This window comes from Crassostrea angulata, chromosome 6 (assembly GCF_025612915.1).
Source record: "Crassostrea angulata isolate pt1a10 chromosome 6, ASM2561291v2, whole genome shotgun sequence".
Lineage (NCBI taxonomy): Eukaryota > Metazoa > Mollusca > Bivalvia > Ostreida > Ostreidae > Magallana > Magallana angulata.
Genome location: NC_069116.1, coordinates 28,304,775 through 28,324,009, shown reverse-complemented (window position 1 = coordinate 28,324,009; position 19,235 = coordinate 28,304,775). Strand labels below are relative to the sequence as shown.

General features: G+C 34.0%; 2 protein-coding genes across 2 annotated transcripts; both read left to right on the top strand.

Moving 5' to 3' along the window:
- Positions 1-105: 105 nt before the first annotated feature.
- Positions 106-7,014, top strand: LOC128187323 (glycerophosphocholine cholinephosphodiesterase ENPP6-like). Its single transcript, XM_052857723.1, has 7 exons — positions 106-497; positions 1,302-1,450; positions 2,069-2,231; positions 2,597-2,886; positions 3,330-3,497; positions 5,026-5,113; positions 5,295-7,014. Exons 1-7 carry the CDS (start codon positions 275-277, stop codon positions 5,525-5,527), a joined length of 1,314 nt encoding a protein of 437 aa, XP_052713683.1. The 5' UTR covers positions 106-274; the 3' UTR covers positions 5,528-7,014.
- A 967-nt stretch (positions 7,015-7,981) lies between these two features.
- LOC128187322 (glycerophosphocholine cholinephosphodiesterase ENPP6-like) lies at positions 7,982-19,190 on the top strand. The gene is made up of 8 exons (XM_052857721.1): positions 7,982-8,130; positions 10,157-10,393; positions 15,036-15,184; positions 15,304-15,469; positions 15,703-15,992; positions 16,291-16,458; positions 17,689-17,779; positions 18,715-19,190. The coding sequence occupies exons 2-8, from the start codon at positions 10,168-10,170 to the stop codon at positions 18,939-18,941; spliced, it is 1,317 nt and encodes a 438-aa protein (XP_052713681.1). The 5' UTR covers positions 7,982-8,130; positions 10,157-10,167; the 3' UTR covers positions 18,942-19,190.
- Positions 19,191-19,235: the final 45 nt, after the last annotated feature.

The following is a 19,235-nucleotide window of genomic DNA, read 5'->3' as shown; positions in this document are numbered from 1 at the left end:
CACCAGGTCTATTTACCTGAAGTATAGATAAACAACTGTAACCTCTTGGGACAAGAAAACACTCAGTCCTACTTATGACCCTACTTAAGTCAAACTCTTAGCATGCTTCATGTTACATGTCCGAGGTCGGAGCCCCAGGTGTATCAATCATTTGCAATATTACGGAACAATTTCAAATCCGTAGCTTCCATCAACAAAACCCAAGCGATCTAGGTCGACGGAGATTGCGTTTCCTGACTGTTGAAGTGTGTTGGAGGTGAGGCATTAACCGGACATGGATAGGGTTATTTTCACGTTTGTGCTCCTGTGTTCCTGTGCCCATGTCGGGTATACTTCCAAACTTATTGTGATTCTAATGGACGGTTTCCGCTGGGACTATTTCGATCATGTGGACATGCCCGGGTTTGCAAAAATGGCCAAAGACGGAGTGAAAGTGGACTACTTGCAACCTGACTATCCCTCATTGTCCTATCCCAACTATTACTCAGCCATGACAGGTACGGTTATAAAAAAAAAACTATTTAGTTTTTATTATTCACTTGCAATGTTTGCTGCTACGCCTCGGGCCATTGCGCTCTAGAAATGTTAATAAGTGCAAACATGGACGTCATTTTTTTTAAATTAACTGAAATTATTATTTTTGACTTTAAATTAGTTATTTATGCGATATATGCTGGAAAGAGCATTCTTTGAAATGATTCATTTTCCCTTTTCGTTCCCTGCTTTAAGAGGGATCGATGGTGGTGACCATTTTTAGGCTATTTTGGCCTCCCTAATAAGAAAAGCTCTATATAAAGATAATAGTATGGAAAATGATGAAATTTTAAAGCTAAAATGTTCAGATTTTTTCTTTACTAAATATTTATATTTAGTTTATGGCCAAATATATCATATGTAAAAGTTTAAGACAAATTTTAGGATCACGAAGAAATTTCAGACTTAAGTTCAAATTTCATTTAGTCATAAAATAATTGTTTATCGAAAAATGACGGTTAAAAGTTTTAATCGACAACGTTATATCAAGTCCCTTTTCATAGCATTTCAATTTCATCAGTGTCTTCAATCAATAGGCATTTAACAGTGTACAATTTTGACTTAAGTCTAAGTTTGATTCATGATCATGGGGCCTTATGTTTAATTTATTGACCTCCCAGCCTCCTTAAATGTTGCATCAGCGCCCATTGAATATCCTAGGATTTTAGTAATATTCTTTCTTTATTTTCCTTGTACCTTGATTCATATTTCCTAGTAATTCACATTTAACAACTTTTTCAAACTAAAATAATTCTGTATATCTACAGGTCTTCATTGTGAATCCCACGGAATGGTAGGAAATTACATGTATGATGTTAATCAAAACAAGAGCTTCCTGATTGGTGCTAATCCGGACCAGAGTTTGCCGCTGTGGTGGGATGATGCAGAACCCGTGTGGGTTACAGCAGAAAAGAGGGCAAGTTTATTTAATATACTTCCTACCACATTGATCTGATAACACGTGCATACCCACCGCCGAAAGCTTCACCTATAAATATTGCAATTCATTACTCTTAAGCTTGCGCTTTTCACCTAAACCTGAAATTGATTAAAAAAATCTAGACGTTAAGGTCAAGATCTAGTAAATGAAAGGTGCCTATAGGTTTATGAATTCAAGATATGAATTTTTTTTAATGATGTTTCATAACAATATCTTTGTTTCATAGGGTGTAACGGGGCTTAAATCTTTGGTAAACACAATGAAAAATCATGTTTAAAACAACCACTCTCTATGAAATATGAAGGATAAAAGTAACAAATCTAAGAATTTTGTCTATTTTCAAGTTCATCGCATTATCTACATTTACCATCCAGTCAATATACTCGCCTTTTCAGATAGCTCGAACTGTCAGTGGCTCTATTGCATTATATTTGTTACAATCACGCTTTTTGGCATCTTCCAATTGAAATTAAGTCTCTTACACGAAATTAAGTAAATGAATTTGTTTCGAATTATGTGCTAGTTCTTCGTTTTGTTACATTATATATATTGAAGATCATCGTTTATGTTTCTATTTGTTTGTATGATTCATAGGGAAAGAAGTCGTTCTTTTACTTCTGGCCGGGCTGTGAGGTGACCATAAGAGGGGTCAATCCCACGTACTGCAAGCACTATGAGTTGAGTCTGGTTCCACAGTTCGAGTATTCCCTTCAACAGGCCATGGCATTAGTGAAAAATAACTCAGCTGATTTAATCGGTATAGTATTATTGTATTGTGAAGCTGGAATATTTATAACAATTATTATTATATAAGGTACATGTGATCGTCACATGATAATTCATAAATATATAGTCTGGTTATGTGTGGCGATATATGTTTAAAGGTAGGCAGAAATCGAAACTAGTTTTACTGTCATGTATGCCACTGCGTAAACCTTTAAATTATAAATTATCATAATTTATATTTGTTAATCAGTTAGGAACTTGATATAGGTTAAGAGTAATTAAACATTAACATCATTGACAGAGCTTGGAAAACAATTCTAGTATAATTATCTACTCATTTTTATTAAAAGACAAAATTTATAAGCTTGATTTTCATTAGCTGTGATTTATGAATAGGCATATATCTGGAGGCCCCAGACCACTATGGGCATAAATTTGGAGTGAAATCTCAAAACCTAACTCAAGTGCTAAAAGAAATTGACGATAGATTAGCCAGATTTAGACAGAGTCTTACGTCATCGGGTCTGGATAATGACGTCAATATCATGATCATTTCTGACCATGGTATGGCAAACGTCACCAAGACTGTTGACATCACAAACGCTTTTGTCTCAGAAGACATTAAGGTACTCTTACCGGAAGTGCCATACGTTAGCATCTGGCCAATGGAAGGAAAGCTTGAAAAGGTTTGCATTCTCTACCTCAGATTTATCACTTTATCAGATTGAGTATTAAGTTAAAAGTACTTTAAAGAATATATGAATGGAACCTTCGTAAAGATATAGAGATTTGGGGGGTTATTGACTACTACATGTATAAGCTTTGGATATTATAATTATGCTTTTTATAAATTTTATTTGCTTCTTATTTAATAAGTTTGTAAATTAGTATCCGCTTTTGTCAAAATCTTTCATTTTGGAGAAAAAGATTTAAAATCAAAGGCTATTATGTAATTTCATTTGATAACGCAGACAGACCACATGTTCAAATTTATTGCTGTTTCGCAAAGACAATTTCCGTACAAGGTAAATAAATGTCCATAAACTGGGACAACCCAAGCAAACAAATTAAAAACAAACCAAGGACATCCAAGGCAGTTGCCTTTTTTGACGTTGCTATTCTTTGATAGGTTTACAACGACTTGATATCTGCAAACAAATCCAACATTACAGTCTACAAAAGAGAGTTTATTCCTGACCGATACTTCCTGAAGAGGCACCCTCGCACTGCCCCGATAGTTATAGAGGCTGACCAAGGAGTGCTCATCAAAGCGCCGTGGATTTGCAGCGAATGCAATGTAGGGTTGTATTTCAACTGAAATAATGGTTTATTCGTGTATTTTAGAGTTTATTGAGACATTTTATTTGCTAGATCTAAATATTTTGAATCATTTATCAATCATATAATGTCAAAATGTCTTTGGTTTGGCCGTAAACTGCAATGTTAATCTATTTACAAAGGTACTCAGTTACCTAGTTTAAAGTTCTTTAGTGCTCGCCTCATGGTCATGAGCTCTTACTTTTCTGTTCAAAAAGTATGTAAATGTGCTACAAAGGCACCTTTCAGGCACGAAGCATCGTTTTTGAAAGTGGGGGGCCAGACCCATCCAAAAAATCTTGACAAGCAAAAAAAAAAAAAAAGGAAATTCAAAGTTTCCAAAAATCTTCAAAATCCTAATCCGTGGGTGGGTTGGGGGGGGGGGGGGGATAAACTAAACTATACTTCCAAAAAAAAAATTCTTCCCTACCAAAATTTGTTTCCCTCCAAATCATGAAATTCCTAATCCGTTGGGGGGAGGGGGGGGGGGGAGCTAACTTCAATTTCCCTCCTCATTTCCTTATCTTCATATCAATTCTTATTTACTTCCAATAAAGTGGGGGGCCAACTCCATTATAATTCATTTTTTTATATGTAGATTTTAAAAAATTTGTTGCTGCGAAAAAAAGTGGGGGGCCAGGCCCCCCCCCCCCGACCCCCCCCCCCCCCTGATGCTACGTGCCTGCCTTTGGCATGAATCTCTATTCTATTGGAAATTTAAAATAAAATGAGCCCACCTCACACTTATTTCTTGTTTTGGTTTTAAAATTACATGTATGTATTTAATTTTATTGATACTGTAACTTATTCGTCTTTTTAAGCCTGTTTTTATAATTTCGTTTTTTCGACTGACATTTGAAAATAAAGAAGGCATACAACTCGTATGCATCAGCCGTTGATACACAAAATGATGTTCCTAAATGACATTCTGCACACGATGACGTCAGAAACTTCCGAGAATATTTTAGTGCTGATATAAAAGTATCAAAGTTTATGCTTCATGGATGTAATATGTACTCAGGTGCGGATCTAGAGGAGGGGGGTGTTGGGTGGGTCCGGACCTTTTCCCTCTCTAGAAAAATCAAACGTCTTAAATAAATGTACATTGTAAAATTTACGAAAATATACTGGATCCGCGCATGGTTCTAAAAGTAGATTGTAGGTCGAGTCAATCTTCCAACTTACTTTTAAGTCAAAGTCAAGATTTTTGCTAGTCTTGTTCAGAATAATACTTTTATTTTCTCATTTGAAGCTCTAGCAGGCTCATGCTTTCCTATATAGTGTTTGTATGAAAATAATGTACTATGACCTTAAGTGTCCATGCCAGATTTCAAAGTTACAGCAGATTTTTTTTTGTGTGTAAAAGTCATGGGCATATCTTTTATTATATTTGTCCACACCTGAATTATACACTTACACTACACAAACCAGATATTGCCAATGAGAAAACTTAAACTAGTTTCATGTATAATTATGCAGATATAATACATACGTCCTTTTTATCACAGGATATAACTTTCTCGTCATATAAAGGAATGCACGGATACGACAAAGTGAATCCAGAAATGAGGGGAATTTTTCGCGCCGTTGGACCAGGTGATAAAAAATGATTACATAAATATTTCATTCATATTTGCTTTCATTTACTCGCATATTAGATATACATGTTATTGATGAACAAAGAAACCATATTACGTAAGAATGATATACGGTTGTATATTTTTAAAAATCTTAATTCAGTGCTCTATAATTTGTATTTTTTTTTTGTTCATTTTAGCCTTCAAAGGGAATTTTACGAATAAACCCATTGCTATTATTGAACTCTATCAAATAATGTGCCATATTCTTGGACTCAAACCTAACGCCCATAATGGCACTTGGAGCAATGTTGCAGAGATGATGATCAAAGATGGTACATCTGCTGGAAAAAAGAACGGAATCTCAACTCTTTTCATATTGACTACCATTTTTGCAACTATGTTTGCATTATCTTTAACTAACGCTGCATGAATTGTTTTGTGTGTGTTTTTGTATGAATGTTTCGTTTTTCGTTCATGTGCCAATTTATAAATAGAATTGCAATTGAATTTGAATGAAATTCCAACTTTGTTGATGTTTATTATGTAATATACATGTATTACAAAGTTTTGACTGACACTTTACATTTGCAGATGTGAAAATTTTGAAAATATTAATGTAGAATTAATTGTAATATTTTCCGAATATGTCCAGTTTTTAATGTAATTGTTTAGATGTGTATATTTAGATGTATGTTTTATTTCTATTCTAAATATAAGTATCGTATGCTTTTTATTACATTAATTCAATTAATATCTTTTTCAAAAGATTCCCGAAGAAAGCAAATACTTTCACACGTACACTGTAACATAATTGTACAAACTCGTTCGGTAGGGATGCATATACTTCGGGTTTAACATTAGCATATTTGACCGCTGATATATAACTTTAAGAGGACGAAAAAGTCTTCAAACCCATTACTTACATGTATTTAGTAATACAATGTTTACGCTACCAAGTTAATTATAGCAATCTTTAAAATGTATATTAAGTATGATAGTTTGTTATGCGCGCGCATCTGTACAAGAGACCAGAAGAAGAAATGCCATCAATAAGATAAGCTGTTAAGCAATGTTTCTGAGCGGTTGGTTATTTATCTGAATTGATTTCATACTTTAACTTCATGACTGTGTAACATCGGAATTAATATATAATTATTTCGATGTGATATGAACGAATGCCTGAAAATAAGTCGAAAAAAAGTGTCGAAATACAGGCTTTCCATAGTAAACAAGCATTTTGAGAGTATTGCATAAGCAATACACGTCCCCTACCGGTTTGTATTACTCTATGAAAGCTTCGACGCATACATTTATTTCAAAACTATTATAAAAGAGATGTTATGCTTTAATCAGAGATAGATGAACAGAGGAAATTCAAACTACATAGTTGAAATAGAAATTAAATAAAAAATGGGTTAAATAATACTCTTTATTTTATCTCCAGTAATTTCGCCAAGTCCATTAAGTATTTGCTGGTAAAAATTTGTGAAAACAATGCACTGTAATGCAGAATATCATTTCTTTCCGTCTTCTGTTCCCTGAATCAACAGACTAACCCGATAGCGAACCCGATTGTAATAATACAAAATACCCCGTCGATTAAATTTACAACACAATGCTTGACGCTATTATACAGATTGAACTTATTTGTTTGTTAAAAACAATAAAAGAAATGGTACAAGTAAATCACGATATTATTACTGACTACATATTTTCCTTGTTTATTCAATACACACCGAACCCGATAACGAACCCGAACATTAAAAAAGTGGAATATAAAAAATTAATTTTCTCGAAAATATGTCAACCAGACGTTACAAAAGTGTAAACTTGGTCTGTAGTTTGACATTTTGAAGCTGTTCAGCAAATTTCATATTATTCCTCAAACGCATAAAAAAAAAAGTGTGGAAAACTGAAGTGGGACAGACAGACGGACGGACGGACGGACTGACGGACGCAGAGGAAAACTATAGTTCCCTCCGGTGAAACCGGTAGGGGACTAAAAATAGACTTTTGACATTACTTAAAGATTCAAAAGAATATTGGTTTAGTCACCCTGGGTTTATTTTCTACCCCTTCATTATATGGGGTAACTTTTGATGTTACATCTACGTGTCACATCAAATGTCTTGAGAAGTAATAACCTAATTGTTTATTTTCAAATGACACAGTTTTGAAAAGCGGAAAGAGATAACATACAATGCCAACGAAAGAATGCTCTGTCCAAAATGGTTACATAAATGCGCCGTCGATGACGTAAATAACCAGTTACCTCAGTCATACAGACAAGAATTTGTATTATTGACCAGGCGAAAAACAGTCGCTGACTTTAAAGATTGATACGACGAAGTCATTCTAACTGTTTAAAAAAACCGATTACCTTTAGCAACGGATAAATGTTCGAGTCCATTGATCTTTGTTCGATGACGTATCAAGCGCTACGCCGCCGACGTCAAACGACGATCGACTAACCGTTAACCACATCTCGCTTGTTCTTTTTCGTCACGATTCGTCATATATTAACAAAGAAATGAAAGCCGATTGAATCAAAATTATGCTATAAGTTAGCCCAACGATCACAGAAATTGTCGCCCAAAGAAATAAAACCCGCCTAGATCTAACAGGACTATAACCGACGGTCTTTATACAACCGACGGGTGGAAATGGCATCGGGGACCGTAATAACATATGGATAAAATTTCTATACCCAATCCTCACCAAAATCTATACCCCATCTTTATGTGGCCTACATGTAAATGTTTTTGAATGGTTTGTTTGTTTATTTTTTTTTTTAAACGCGATATCGATGTACGTGCATGTGAGTGATGAAAATACATGTATCTCTAGATCTATGATTAATCTATCCAGACCCCATGCATTTCTGCATTGTCAGTATCAGTAACAATTACCTACTAGAAGTACGTACAGCTGAAGTTCAATTCTTACGGATACTATAACTTAGACAGTAATAGTTTCCGCCATTTCACATCCTCTATGTCAGCTCACTCTAAGTCTAGTGGGGATCGTTTACTGGTACGTAACCTCGATTTATTTTTTAACATGTACATGTCCATATACATAAATGTTATCAACTGTATTAGTTAAGTTGTTAGAGTATTAATCAATATTTAGCCATCTAGGAATTTGCAATAAGTAATAAAGAATCAAAACTAAAGTCAAGACTTCATTAACAAGCATTCTGAGAGTATTGCATAAGCAATACACGTCCCCTACCGGTTTGTATTATTCTATGGAAGCTTCCAAGCACACAACTATTTCAGAGCTATTGTAAACGAGATGTCATGCTTTAATCAGAGATAAAAGAACAGAGGAAATTAAAACTATATAGTTGATATAGAAATTAAATAGGAAATAGGTAAAATAATACTCTTTATTTCATCTCCTGTAATTTCGCCAAGTCTATTCTGTATTCGCTGGTAAAAATTTGTGAAAACAATGCACTGTTTTGCACAATATCATTTCTTACCGTCTTCTGTACCCCGAATCAAACCAAACAGTTAAACAGCCCAACCCGACAACGAACCCGAGTGTAATAATAATACAAAAAAAACCTGCCGATTAAATTTACAACACAATGCTTGACACTATTTTATAGAATTCATTTGTTTGTTAGAAATGATAAAAGGAATGGTACAGGAAAAGGAATGGTACAAGTAACGCACAGTATACTGACTACATACTGACCTCGTTTATTCAGTTACACACCGAACCCGATAACGAACCCGAACATTAAAAAATTGGAATATAAAAAATTAATTTTCTCGAAAATATGTCAATCAGACGCTACAAAAGTGTAAACTTGATCTGTAGTTTGACATTTTTAAGCTGTTCAGCAAGTTTCATATTATTCCTCAAATGCATAAAGAAAAAAAAGTGTGGAAAACTGAAGTGGGACAGACAGACGGACTGACGGACAGACGGACGGACGGACAGACGGACGCAGAGGAAAGCTATAGTCCCCTCCGGTGAAACCGGTAGGGGACTAATAAGTCAATTCAGAAAGTAAACAATTTTACTATAATTATGATAACGGATTTTTCTATTTTATGACTTGAGCAACCTTTGATTGTTATTAATTAATGACCATCTCAAGAGTATTGTGATCTGCAGATGCAGATGAAATCGTTTGTTACTAATTGTATTCAACTGAATCCGGTCAAATATTGCACAGGCACTTGTTTCTGTAATAAAAAGCACTCTATTGCATAATAATAGCACAAGATATTCAACTCCAAATTACAATCAAGAAGCTTTGATTCCCCCTTTCGTAAAATGCAACAATTTTTGCCTTCAGACGAAACACAATACATGTAAGGAAGTGCTCACTAACATACTTCTCTGCAATAATTGATCAAGAAACTCATGTAAGGCATGATTTCTTTTATTTCTTTTATCAATGTAAATAGCGTGCAAATCGAAACATTGCTCAACGACTAGTTCTTATGTTCCATGAAATATAGTCTCGTGCATAATGAAAAAAAAATTGTTTAGAAAAATACTGTGTTATCAATGAATCAGTGCAAAAAATAAAGCACAGCGATGATTGATTAAAGAACTTTACAATTTACCAACGACCTCGGACATCGAGCCCTCTTATACTCTGTCCCGAGTTTTTGCTTCCACCACTTTTTGTGTGATATTTCGATAATCATCAGCCATTATCAAGCCCGGATGATAACGTTGAAAAATTGCGCGAGGTATCCCGAGTACTTCCGAATGGAGAAAAGCTGTAAACATTTTCAATTATAGATCTAGTGGACTTTTTAAAACAAAAACAAAGTGCCTGTAATATATTGATATTAAGATTCTAACAACATAACTTTCACCATGAAATCTTTTAGTGGCTATTACTGTCCCTGTGTGACGTCATAAAAACAACAACCCGATGACCTGATTCAACAAGGACAGTATATCATCTTTTACATGCACTGTACACCCTCACGAAAAAGACAACGTAGTAACGCGTATATCAGCGGACCCATCCACCTGTAGATAACCGGTTGAACTGACTATTTTTATTCAATTTTTTTTTCATTAGATAAGCTAACCATGATGTACAAGTTTTTCTTGGGATTAGCCGCTGTGATGACCTTGGCCTGTGTATCTGATGGATCTAAGCTTATTGTCATTCTTATGGACGGATTCCGGTGGGATTATTTTCAAAATGTCCATATGCCTGGTTTTTCAGAAATGGCGCAAGATGGTGTGAAATCGGAGTACATTGTTCCTGATTACCCATCGATATCTTATCCAAACTTTTACTCCCTCATGACAGGTATACATGTAAAATTTATTTAGTTATCTGAACAATTTATAATCCTTTTAACTAGCCATGAGTCACATGTGTGACCTATTTGTAGTTAGTGACTGTGAAGTCCATTAATCTATTCTTACCCCCACGAAACTTGGGTTTAAACTCCAAACTTTTAAGCTCTTCTTATAAATGCCTGTATGTTTAGAACACAGTGGCAGGGATGCAAATGATAAAAATGGGTGGGGATCTTTTCTGCAAATGTTGAAATTTGATTGAAAGGTAACTAAAAGGTGCGTGAAAGACATTGCTCTACCATTCAGCCGAATCCTATACCTTAACGCTAAGTTGTCAGAATGGCAGCGCCTTCATCCTTTGAATGCAGGAACGGTTACAACAATCATCATGTTTTAAAGGGTATGAAAAATAACAAGTCTCCAGGAAGTGATGGTTTTACAGCTGAATTTTATAAATTTTTCTGGAATGATCTAAAAATATACATTATAAGCGCTATTAACCATATCTTTGTGCATGGTCAGCTGCCAGTGTCCCAGAGACTAGGAATCATAGCATGTCTGCCAAAAGGGGATAAACCCAGGCAATTTTTAAAAAACTGGAGACCTATTACTTTACTTCATGTTTTATACAAGCTAATATCTGGATGCATCAGTTATAGAATAAAATCCACCTTAGACCTACTTATTTCAAATACACAAACAGGTTTCATACAGGGCAGATATATTGGAGAAAACACTAGATTTATATATGATCTAATGTCTTACACAGAAATTAATAATTTGCCTGGTTTACTTATGCTTATTGATTTTGAAAAAGCTTTTGACTCGGTATCATGGTCTTTTCTATATAAGGTGCTGCACTTTTTTGGATTTGGAAACAATATTATAAAATGGGTAAAAATTTTAAATACAAATTTTAAAGCTTCAATCCTTCAAAGCGGCTTTCTATCGCAGCAGTTTGAAATACAGAGAGGTTGTCGTCAGGGTGATCCCGTAGCCCCATATCTTTTTATTCTCTGTGCAGAAATCTTAGCTATACTTATAAAACAAAATAAGGATATAAGAGGTATTTTTGTCTATGATAGGGAACACAAAATTTCCCAATACGCTGATGATACGTCACTTATCCTTGATGGTTCAGCTTCATCCTTGTTTAATGCTCTTGAAACTTTAGAATTATTCTCAAAAATTTCTGGTCTGCAAGTTAATAGCTCAAAAACTAAAATTGTATGGTTTGGATCAAAAAAATTCTCTTCTGAAGTTTTCCATCACTCTAGATGGAAACTAGATTGGGGGGCCACTGAATTTGTACTATTAGGTATTCATTTTTCAGTGGACTTAGAAAAACTTCCAGATTTAAATTATGACATTCAAATTCCCAAAATTACTGCTTTGATTCAACAATGGGAAAGAAGAATTCTTACTCCCATTGGAAGAATTACAGTACTTAAGAGTCTTATTGTACCTAAATTAAACCATTTACTCATTTCCCTACCGAATCCTAAGAAAGATACAATTACATTTTTGAATAATGAGTTTTTTAGATTTGTTTGGAAATCCAAGTGTGACAAAGTCAAACGTTCAATTGTGACCCAAAAATTTTGCACTGGAGGTTTGAAAATGTTAAATTTTAAAAATTTTATAATTTCGCTTAAATGTTCTTGGATCAAAAGAGTGGTGCAAGGGGGACAATCTTGGATGAGCATTTTTAAAGCTATCTTTGGTGACATAAGGGTTTGTTTTTTAGAGTTTGGTGATAATTTTATTAAAAAAACTTATAGAACAATGCAATAATATATTTTGGAGAGATGTCTTTGATGCTTGGCTTAATGTTATGAACGTACACTCTAACCAAATTTCTGATTCTAACAATAATATAATATTTTCTCCAATATGGCATAACTCAAACATCAAAGTAGAGAAGAAGTCTATGTTTTATAAAGAATGGTACAAAAAAGGTGTAAAAATTGTTAGAGACTTTTTACATGATGATGGGTCATTTTTATCAAAATCTGAATTTGAAAAAAGATTTCATTTGAACAAAGTATGTTTTATGCAATATAACAGCATAATTAGTGCTGTTCGAAAGTTTGTTAAAGACTCAAATTTTTCAAAGGAGAACTATGTCAATATTGTTGGTCCTTTTCTATCCTTTTACTGTGTTGAATTACTTTTGTACAAGAAATGCACTAAACCTATTTATAATTTAATCAATACAAATGTCCAATGTATTATTCCAAACTCAATCATTCGATGGAATTCAAAAATTGTTATGAGAGGCTACTCCGAACTAATTTTACAGGATATTTTCAAAGTATGTTTCAAAGTTACAACAGATACTACTGTACAGTGGCTACAATATAGAACTCTACATAGAATTCTTCCTGTAAAATCGTATCTAAAAAAGATAAAAATAGTTGATAATGATATATGTTCTTTTTGTAATAATGAAGTTGAAACTATTGAACATGTCTTCACATCCTGTTCCTTTGCTTTAGATTTATGGAGTAGTTTAAGTATGCATATATATCATGCTGTTTCAAAAAGAATTGGCTTTAATGAGTATAACATATTAATTGGAGAGACTCCTCCTTCTAATTCTAACTTAGTCATCAACTTTTTGATCCTGTATACCAAACAATATATTTTTCAATGTCTGTACAACAAAAAAGTTCCAATATTTGCAGGTCTACTATGTCACTTAAACTTTAGATATGAAATTGAAAAATGTGTTGCTATAAGAAACTCTTCTTATGATAAACATAATGATAGATGGTTTGAATGGAAAAATCTTTTTCTTAATATTTAACTTCAAGAGCTTTATTCATTTCAGTTTATGCAAAATTGTATCAACTTAAATAGTTTTCAAAAATTATGAGATCATGACTTGTATGTATGTGTGTATGAATGTGTTATATGTACAGTGTATTATAAAATGAAAAACTGCAAATAAAAAAAAAAAAAAAAAAAAAAAAAAAAAAAAAAACCAATCATCTTCCTGTACAAGCAGCAGGAATTACCTGAATACTATGATGGAAAATGTTGTCGTGTTTGTAAATGATAAAATGAATGCCATTTTGACAGGTTTACTGGATGAAGAGTTGGAATCGTTAAATGAATTCAAATATTTGTAGCTCTTAAAAGTGTAAACTGAGCCGATATTAAATATATACTAGTCTCGACAGGGGGTCTCTAATATCAATTCGCGATGATTAATATTGTATTTAAAAATTAATCAAATGGATCATGGATACGTGTATTTATTTTCTGAATTTATGATAAAACATGCGAAAACAATTTTTTGTACAATGTCATGCACTATTTCCATGCTAACGCATTTCACGTTACATGTACATGTAATAGACGCTGTAAACAAGTTTGCACTGCTTGACTTGGTATATTAGGCTTAGTCCTATTAACTGGCTGTCCAAGTTTAATTCTACGTTTAACGTAATCCGCGCGCAAAGGTTTAGGAGAAATTGGGTTTTGAATAAAAACCCAAACAAACCCCTATTTTAATTAGATTTTTCGAGTTCGATTGTACTAAAATACTGTAATCTGTTGCAGTTTGAAATGTTTAGAGCATACCTGTATTATGGACTTTAAATCAGATACTTAAGGGGATTATCAGAAGACATAGGCGTCGGAAGCAAATTGAAAGTGGGGGGGCTAGACTAATCCTCAGAAATATTGAGAAAAAAGTAATTCCAAAAATCATGGAAATCCTAATCCGTGGTGGGGGGGGGGGGGGGGGGGGGTATACCTATACTTCCAAAAAAAAAAATTACTTACCCAAATTTTTTTTCCAAAATCATAAATCATGAAATTCCTAATCCGTGGGGGGGGGGGGGCTAGTATGCTTCTGAATCTAACTTCTCAATCTTTCAAGGTAGATTTAGGAACAATAATCTTTCCTGCGACAAAAAGTGGGGGGGGGGGGGGGGCTGAACCCTCTATCATGCTATGTTTGTAATGGTTAGGTATAACTTGGCAAAAAAAGTGGGGGGGCTAAGCCCCCCCTAGCCCCCCCCCCCGGTTCCGACGCCTATGGAAGAGAGAGAGAGAGAGAGAGAGAGAGAGAGAGAGAGAGAGAGTCAATATCATTTTAAAGAAATTAAAGAATTATATTCCTGTTTGTAAAATTTCGTTTAAGCGAGTAAGAAGTAAATGCCTTTTAATAGTGGACTCCATTCAACAGAAAAAATTGCAAATGAATAAGTATATTTACATTTTCCAGTGTCTTCCTGATAACACTACGTATCGATTTTGTAGTATATAACCCATAACTTCATTTGACGCCAAATTGAGGCGCCAGCGGGGTTTGCTTATTTATATTTAAATATTTAATCATACGATGGCTTCAAGTTATATAAATATAAGTAATAAGGACTCATTCTTTGAATATTTTGAAGTGATAATTTCGGTCGGGACGTGATCAAATCTATCATAAAGCCCTTCGGATTTGATCACGCCCCGGCCGAAAGTATCTATCATACATGTATATGATCAAATCTATCATAAAGCCCTTCGGGCTTTATTGGATTTGATCACGCCCCGACCGACATTATCACCTCATAATACTAAAAGAATGATTCCTTATTCCTTAAATATGGCAATAAAAGGTATAATCATTTGTTGTAAATATCCAGGTGTACATTGCGAAAATCATGGAATGGTCGGGAATTTTATGTATGACACGACTCGTGACAAAAACTTTCTGATCGGACTTAACCCTGACCAAGGTTTATCATTTTGGTGGGAGGATGCCGAGCCCTTGTGGATTACTGCAGAGAAACAGGTGCGCAAAGGAAATAAAGTTATTTAACATTTTGATTTTTGATTATTATTTTTTATATTGTTGGGATTTACTACTACACATTTTTAGTGATGACTTACCTTGCTACGTTTATTATGAAGGGCAAAAAATCGTACATGTTTTATTGGCCCGGATGTGACGTCACAATTAGAGGAACGACTCCTACACATTGTGATAAATATACCAAAGTTACCCTTCTTGCTGACTTTCGAAACTCGCTTCACCAAACCATGGGTCTTCTAAGAAACAATTCAGCTGATCTCATTGGTGGGTTAAAAACTACTACAGTTAAAATAACGTATAATTGTAATCATTGTACTATGAACTAGCTAACTGTAAAGTATGCAGTATAAATTGTCAATGAAATCCTACATGTAACTATGGCAGAAACTTCATGTTCAACTTTTACTATTAGAATGTATGTTGCATGAATTATTGAAACATTTATAACAGGAACTGTATTTTGTGTGGGTATGTTTGTATCTTAAAACATTTTTTAGGAATATATTTGGAAGCTATAGACTCATATGGCCATAAATATGGTGTAAACTCGCCTCAATTAAACCAACTGCTCCTTGATGTTGACAAAACGCTACAAGATTTCCGGCAGAATTTGACGTCAAATGGTCTTAATGATGACGTCAATATCATCGTATTTTCCGACCACGGAATGACGAATTTAACGCAGATCGTCAATATCACCGATGTCCTGAATATGTCAAATATCAAAGTCATCTTCCAGGAACCACCTTACGTAACGATTTGGCCAGAGGAAGGACAAATTGAAAAAGTAGGTATATAGATAAATTAAACTGCATCGCTCATCTCAAAAACATGTCTATTCCTAGACCTAAGTATTGAAATACCTAACTTTAGTACTTTCGTTTACGTTAACTTTGCATTTTCAATGCACCTGCCTGTTCTTCCATAAGATTTTCCTCGGTTATTTTGGGATGTTTTTCATCTTAGAATTTAAGCGTTCTATTCTAAAAACAATTATAAATAAATTTTAAATCGCAAAATCTTGAACGTAATTGCAAATAAATTTTGCTTTGTATAGTTTTTGAAATATACTTTCAATTTTCGAGGTTTACAATGATTTAGTGAGAGCCAACAAACCAAATATAACAGTGTTTAAGAAGGAAGATCTTCCGGAGCGGTATCACCTCAAAAGACATCCTCGGACGGCGCCCATTGTGATCCGACCAGACAGCGGGGTCGCCGTCGTGGCGCCATGGAAATGCAGCGAGTGCTCCGTAAGATTCTTTCATATGTGAAACAGAGTGTACTAGTGGATTTTCCGAGACTCGCTGATTTTACAACACAAGTTGCTGTCCTTTAAAAAAAGGACTACAATACGTGGACCATTTGCATGTGATTCCAACGAAAATGTGAAAGCCTTAAGATTATCAGAGATTCCACCGACTCTAGCCCTCTGCTTTTAACCACTAAATTTGTACGTTGAATTACGTATACATGTACATGTATACATGTATAGCCCTGACTTTTTATCTCAGAATTTAAAGGATTAATACTATAATTATTATCTATCTATGAATGAAGTTTGCATGTATAGTATCAGGCATTCGGTGAATTCTACTATTTGTGCACACATTACGATTCGCACTACTTTGTTAACTATGCAGTGACAGCTTTGTGTAAATTAAAAATTTCATATTTTGATGCATTTTTCTTGAGATTAAAACTTTTATACAGTGACATAATTATTCAATCACACTTAAATGCTTAAAACATTTAATCGTTCTCTAGCCTCGCCTACTAGAAAAGTAAAGTTAAGTTACATGTGTATTCGGAAAACAACAAAACATTGCAAATTATGCTTTTTGATGCATGTTGTAGTTTCGGCATAACATTAACTTATTTCATAATACTGATAGTTCATATCACATGCCAATCATTTCTTTGAAATGAATATTTTGTTTCTGTATTGTTTACCGACAACTTTACAATTACAGCGCCTTTGAACTTATGCACGGAATTCCGATCCCGATTCAGATAAACGTGTGCTAGCCTGGTTCCCTGAGCTACCCATTATGCACAGGAACCAAGTTAGCTCATGCGCAGGCTGAATTTTCCCCATAGCATCCGGTTTAACCTCGCTTATATATTTTCTGCGTGGACCTCAGGGTCCACGCAATAAGGCTTACTTTTTTCAATATGAGAATTTTGGATGTTCTTTTAGGAACGAAACAATTTGACGTATGTACATGTACTCATGTGTAGATTAACGGGATTACGAGACTATAAGACTGAGCAATTTCTATAGAATAGCGCTAGCGTGGTTTTGTTTATTTCATAAGTTTTCAGTTCATAAGTAAAAATACACAAACCAAGTTAAATTTTTGCAGTAACACGCCGATAAAAAAAAGGCATGTGAATATCAAGATGCAGTCAACTTTGACACATGAAGAAGAATGTCTATATTTAAATTCAAAACAAAATAACAGACCTTTTTTTTATTACAGGTCATTCCATCCGGAACCACTGACATTGGTTTCCATGGATACGATAATAAACTGCCAGATATGAGGGCAATATTTAGGGCAACGGGACCAGGTAAGAATGTACTCTGTCGCATTTTATCTTGGCTCTTTCGCTTCAAACGAAGACTTTAAGCTTCAGCTAAGTTTGTTCTAAAATATGATAATATTAATGGATACGACATTGACGATGATTGTGGCACGACGTCTTTGATTCAGTTGATACCCTACTTACTGTGGAATCATTTAAATTGATTTAACTAGCTTATTTGTTAAGATGTAGATCTAATTTAGTGGATGCGTCGATTTTCATGGAACTGTAAATTCATGGGTGATGGCTACCCACGAATACCACGAAAATTGAGCCACTAAGGATTCTAATGATTCCACAGTATTTAGTCAATATTCGCCAAAAGCTTGTTCGAAAGCAGAAACTTATAGGGATTTTTTCCCAAATAATATTGAAACAGCGTACATATACATTTCATTTGTCGTTTTTAAATATTCTATACGATTCAAACAATTACTTAGAGTATTTAAACTTCATTTCATTTCTTATATCAATCTGCATTAATCTTAGATTCTGATATTTATTATACTTATAACAGTATTAGGCTTATCAAAATTACTACCTCGAGTTTGTACATGTTATACTACATGTAGTTGACTACATAAAGGTAACCGATGGAACCTATTAAGTTTAACTAGTATCAGAGCTGGATGACATCACAACATAAAAGTTCCCATTTCGATCAGACAAACGTTATTGTTGGAGATCGATCTGTAATATATTAAGGCAGATGTGTAATATATTAAGGCAGATGTGTTGAGGTGGAAATTTTGATACATATGCATTTAATGTTGATTCTCTGATTGCTATATAACTAAAGGTAGTTATGAACAAAAAAATCCCACAGAGTGTATCTTTGTTTTAATTGTTAATTGCATCTAAAAATGTCAGATACGCATTTGATCTACACATTTTTTATATTCAATTTTTAACATTTTCAGCCTTCAAGAGAAATTTTACAAATGGACCACTAGCAAACATCGAACTTTACCAGATAATGTGCAAAGTTCTTGGCATACAACCCAATGCACACAATGGAACTTGGAGCAATGTCGCAAACATGATGATGGTGGAACCGACCAATTCCAGCAGTAGTTCCTATGAACTTGCAATGTTTCAAGTTTTTATTGTTTTTATATGTTCTTACATAAGTCAATGGAACTATTAAAAAATTGTTTTTTATTACAAGTGGATTAGTTTTTATATTTGGAGAAAACCCTATATGAATATCCGGTTTACAACACAAGCTGTGAATATTTCGAATGTGTGAGATAAAGTTATTGTTTTTTTATGAATAACGTTTACTACTCGCATGTATTTCCCATTTACCTTTTATTATTTTATTATTTTTTTAAAAGGCATATTTGTGAAAGTTGTGCAGTGTATGTAATAATCATTATTAGCTGTATCCATAAACGTAAATTTACTGCAGACGTTTTTTTTTTATATTTTTATATCTGCT

What these genes read in the sequence shown, in the direction of transcription:
- LOC128187323 (XM_052857723.1), top strand. Translation starts at nt 275, where the DNA reads ATGGATAGGGTTATTTTCACGTTTGTGCTCCTGTGTTCCTGTGCCCAT. An exon ending in TGGAAGGAAAGCTTGAAAAG is followed by an intron (nt 2,887 to 3,329) that starts GTTTGCATTCTC and finishes ATTCTTTGATAG; the next exon opens with GTTTACAACGACTTGATATC. An exon ending in GGATTTGCAGCGAATGCAAT is followed by an intron (nt 3,498 to 5,025) that starts GTAGGGTTGTAT and finishes TTTTTATCACAG; the next exon opens with GATATAACTTTCTCGTCATA.
- LOC128187322 (XM_052857721.1), top strand. Translation starts at nt 10,168, where the DNA reads ATGATGTACAAGTTTTTCTTGGGATTAGCCGCTGTGATGACCTTGGCC. An exon ending in GGATTACTGCAGAGAAACAG is followed by an intron (nt 15,185 to 15,303) that starts GTGCGCAAAGGA and finishes TTTATTATGAAG; the next exon opens with GGCAAAAAATCGTACATGTT. An exon ending in GGAAATGCAGCGAGTGCTCC is followed by an intron (nt 16,459 to 17,688) that starts GTAAGATTCTTT and finishes TTTTTATTACAG; the next exon opens with GTCATTCCATCCGGAACCAC.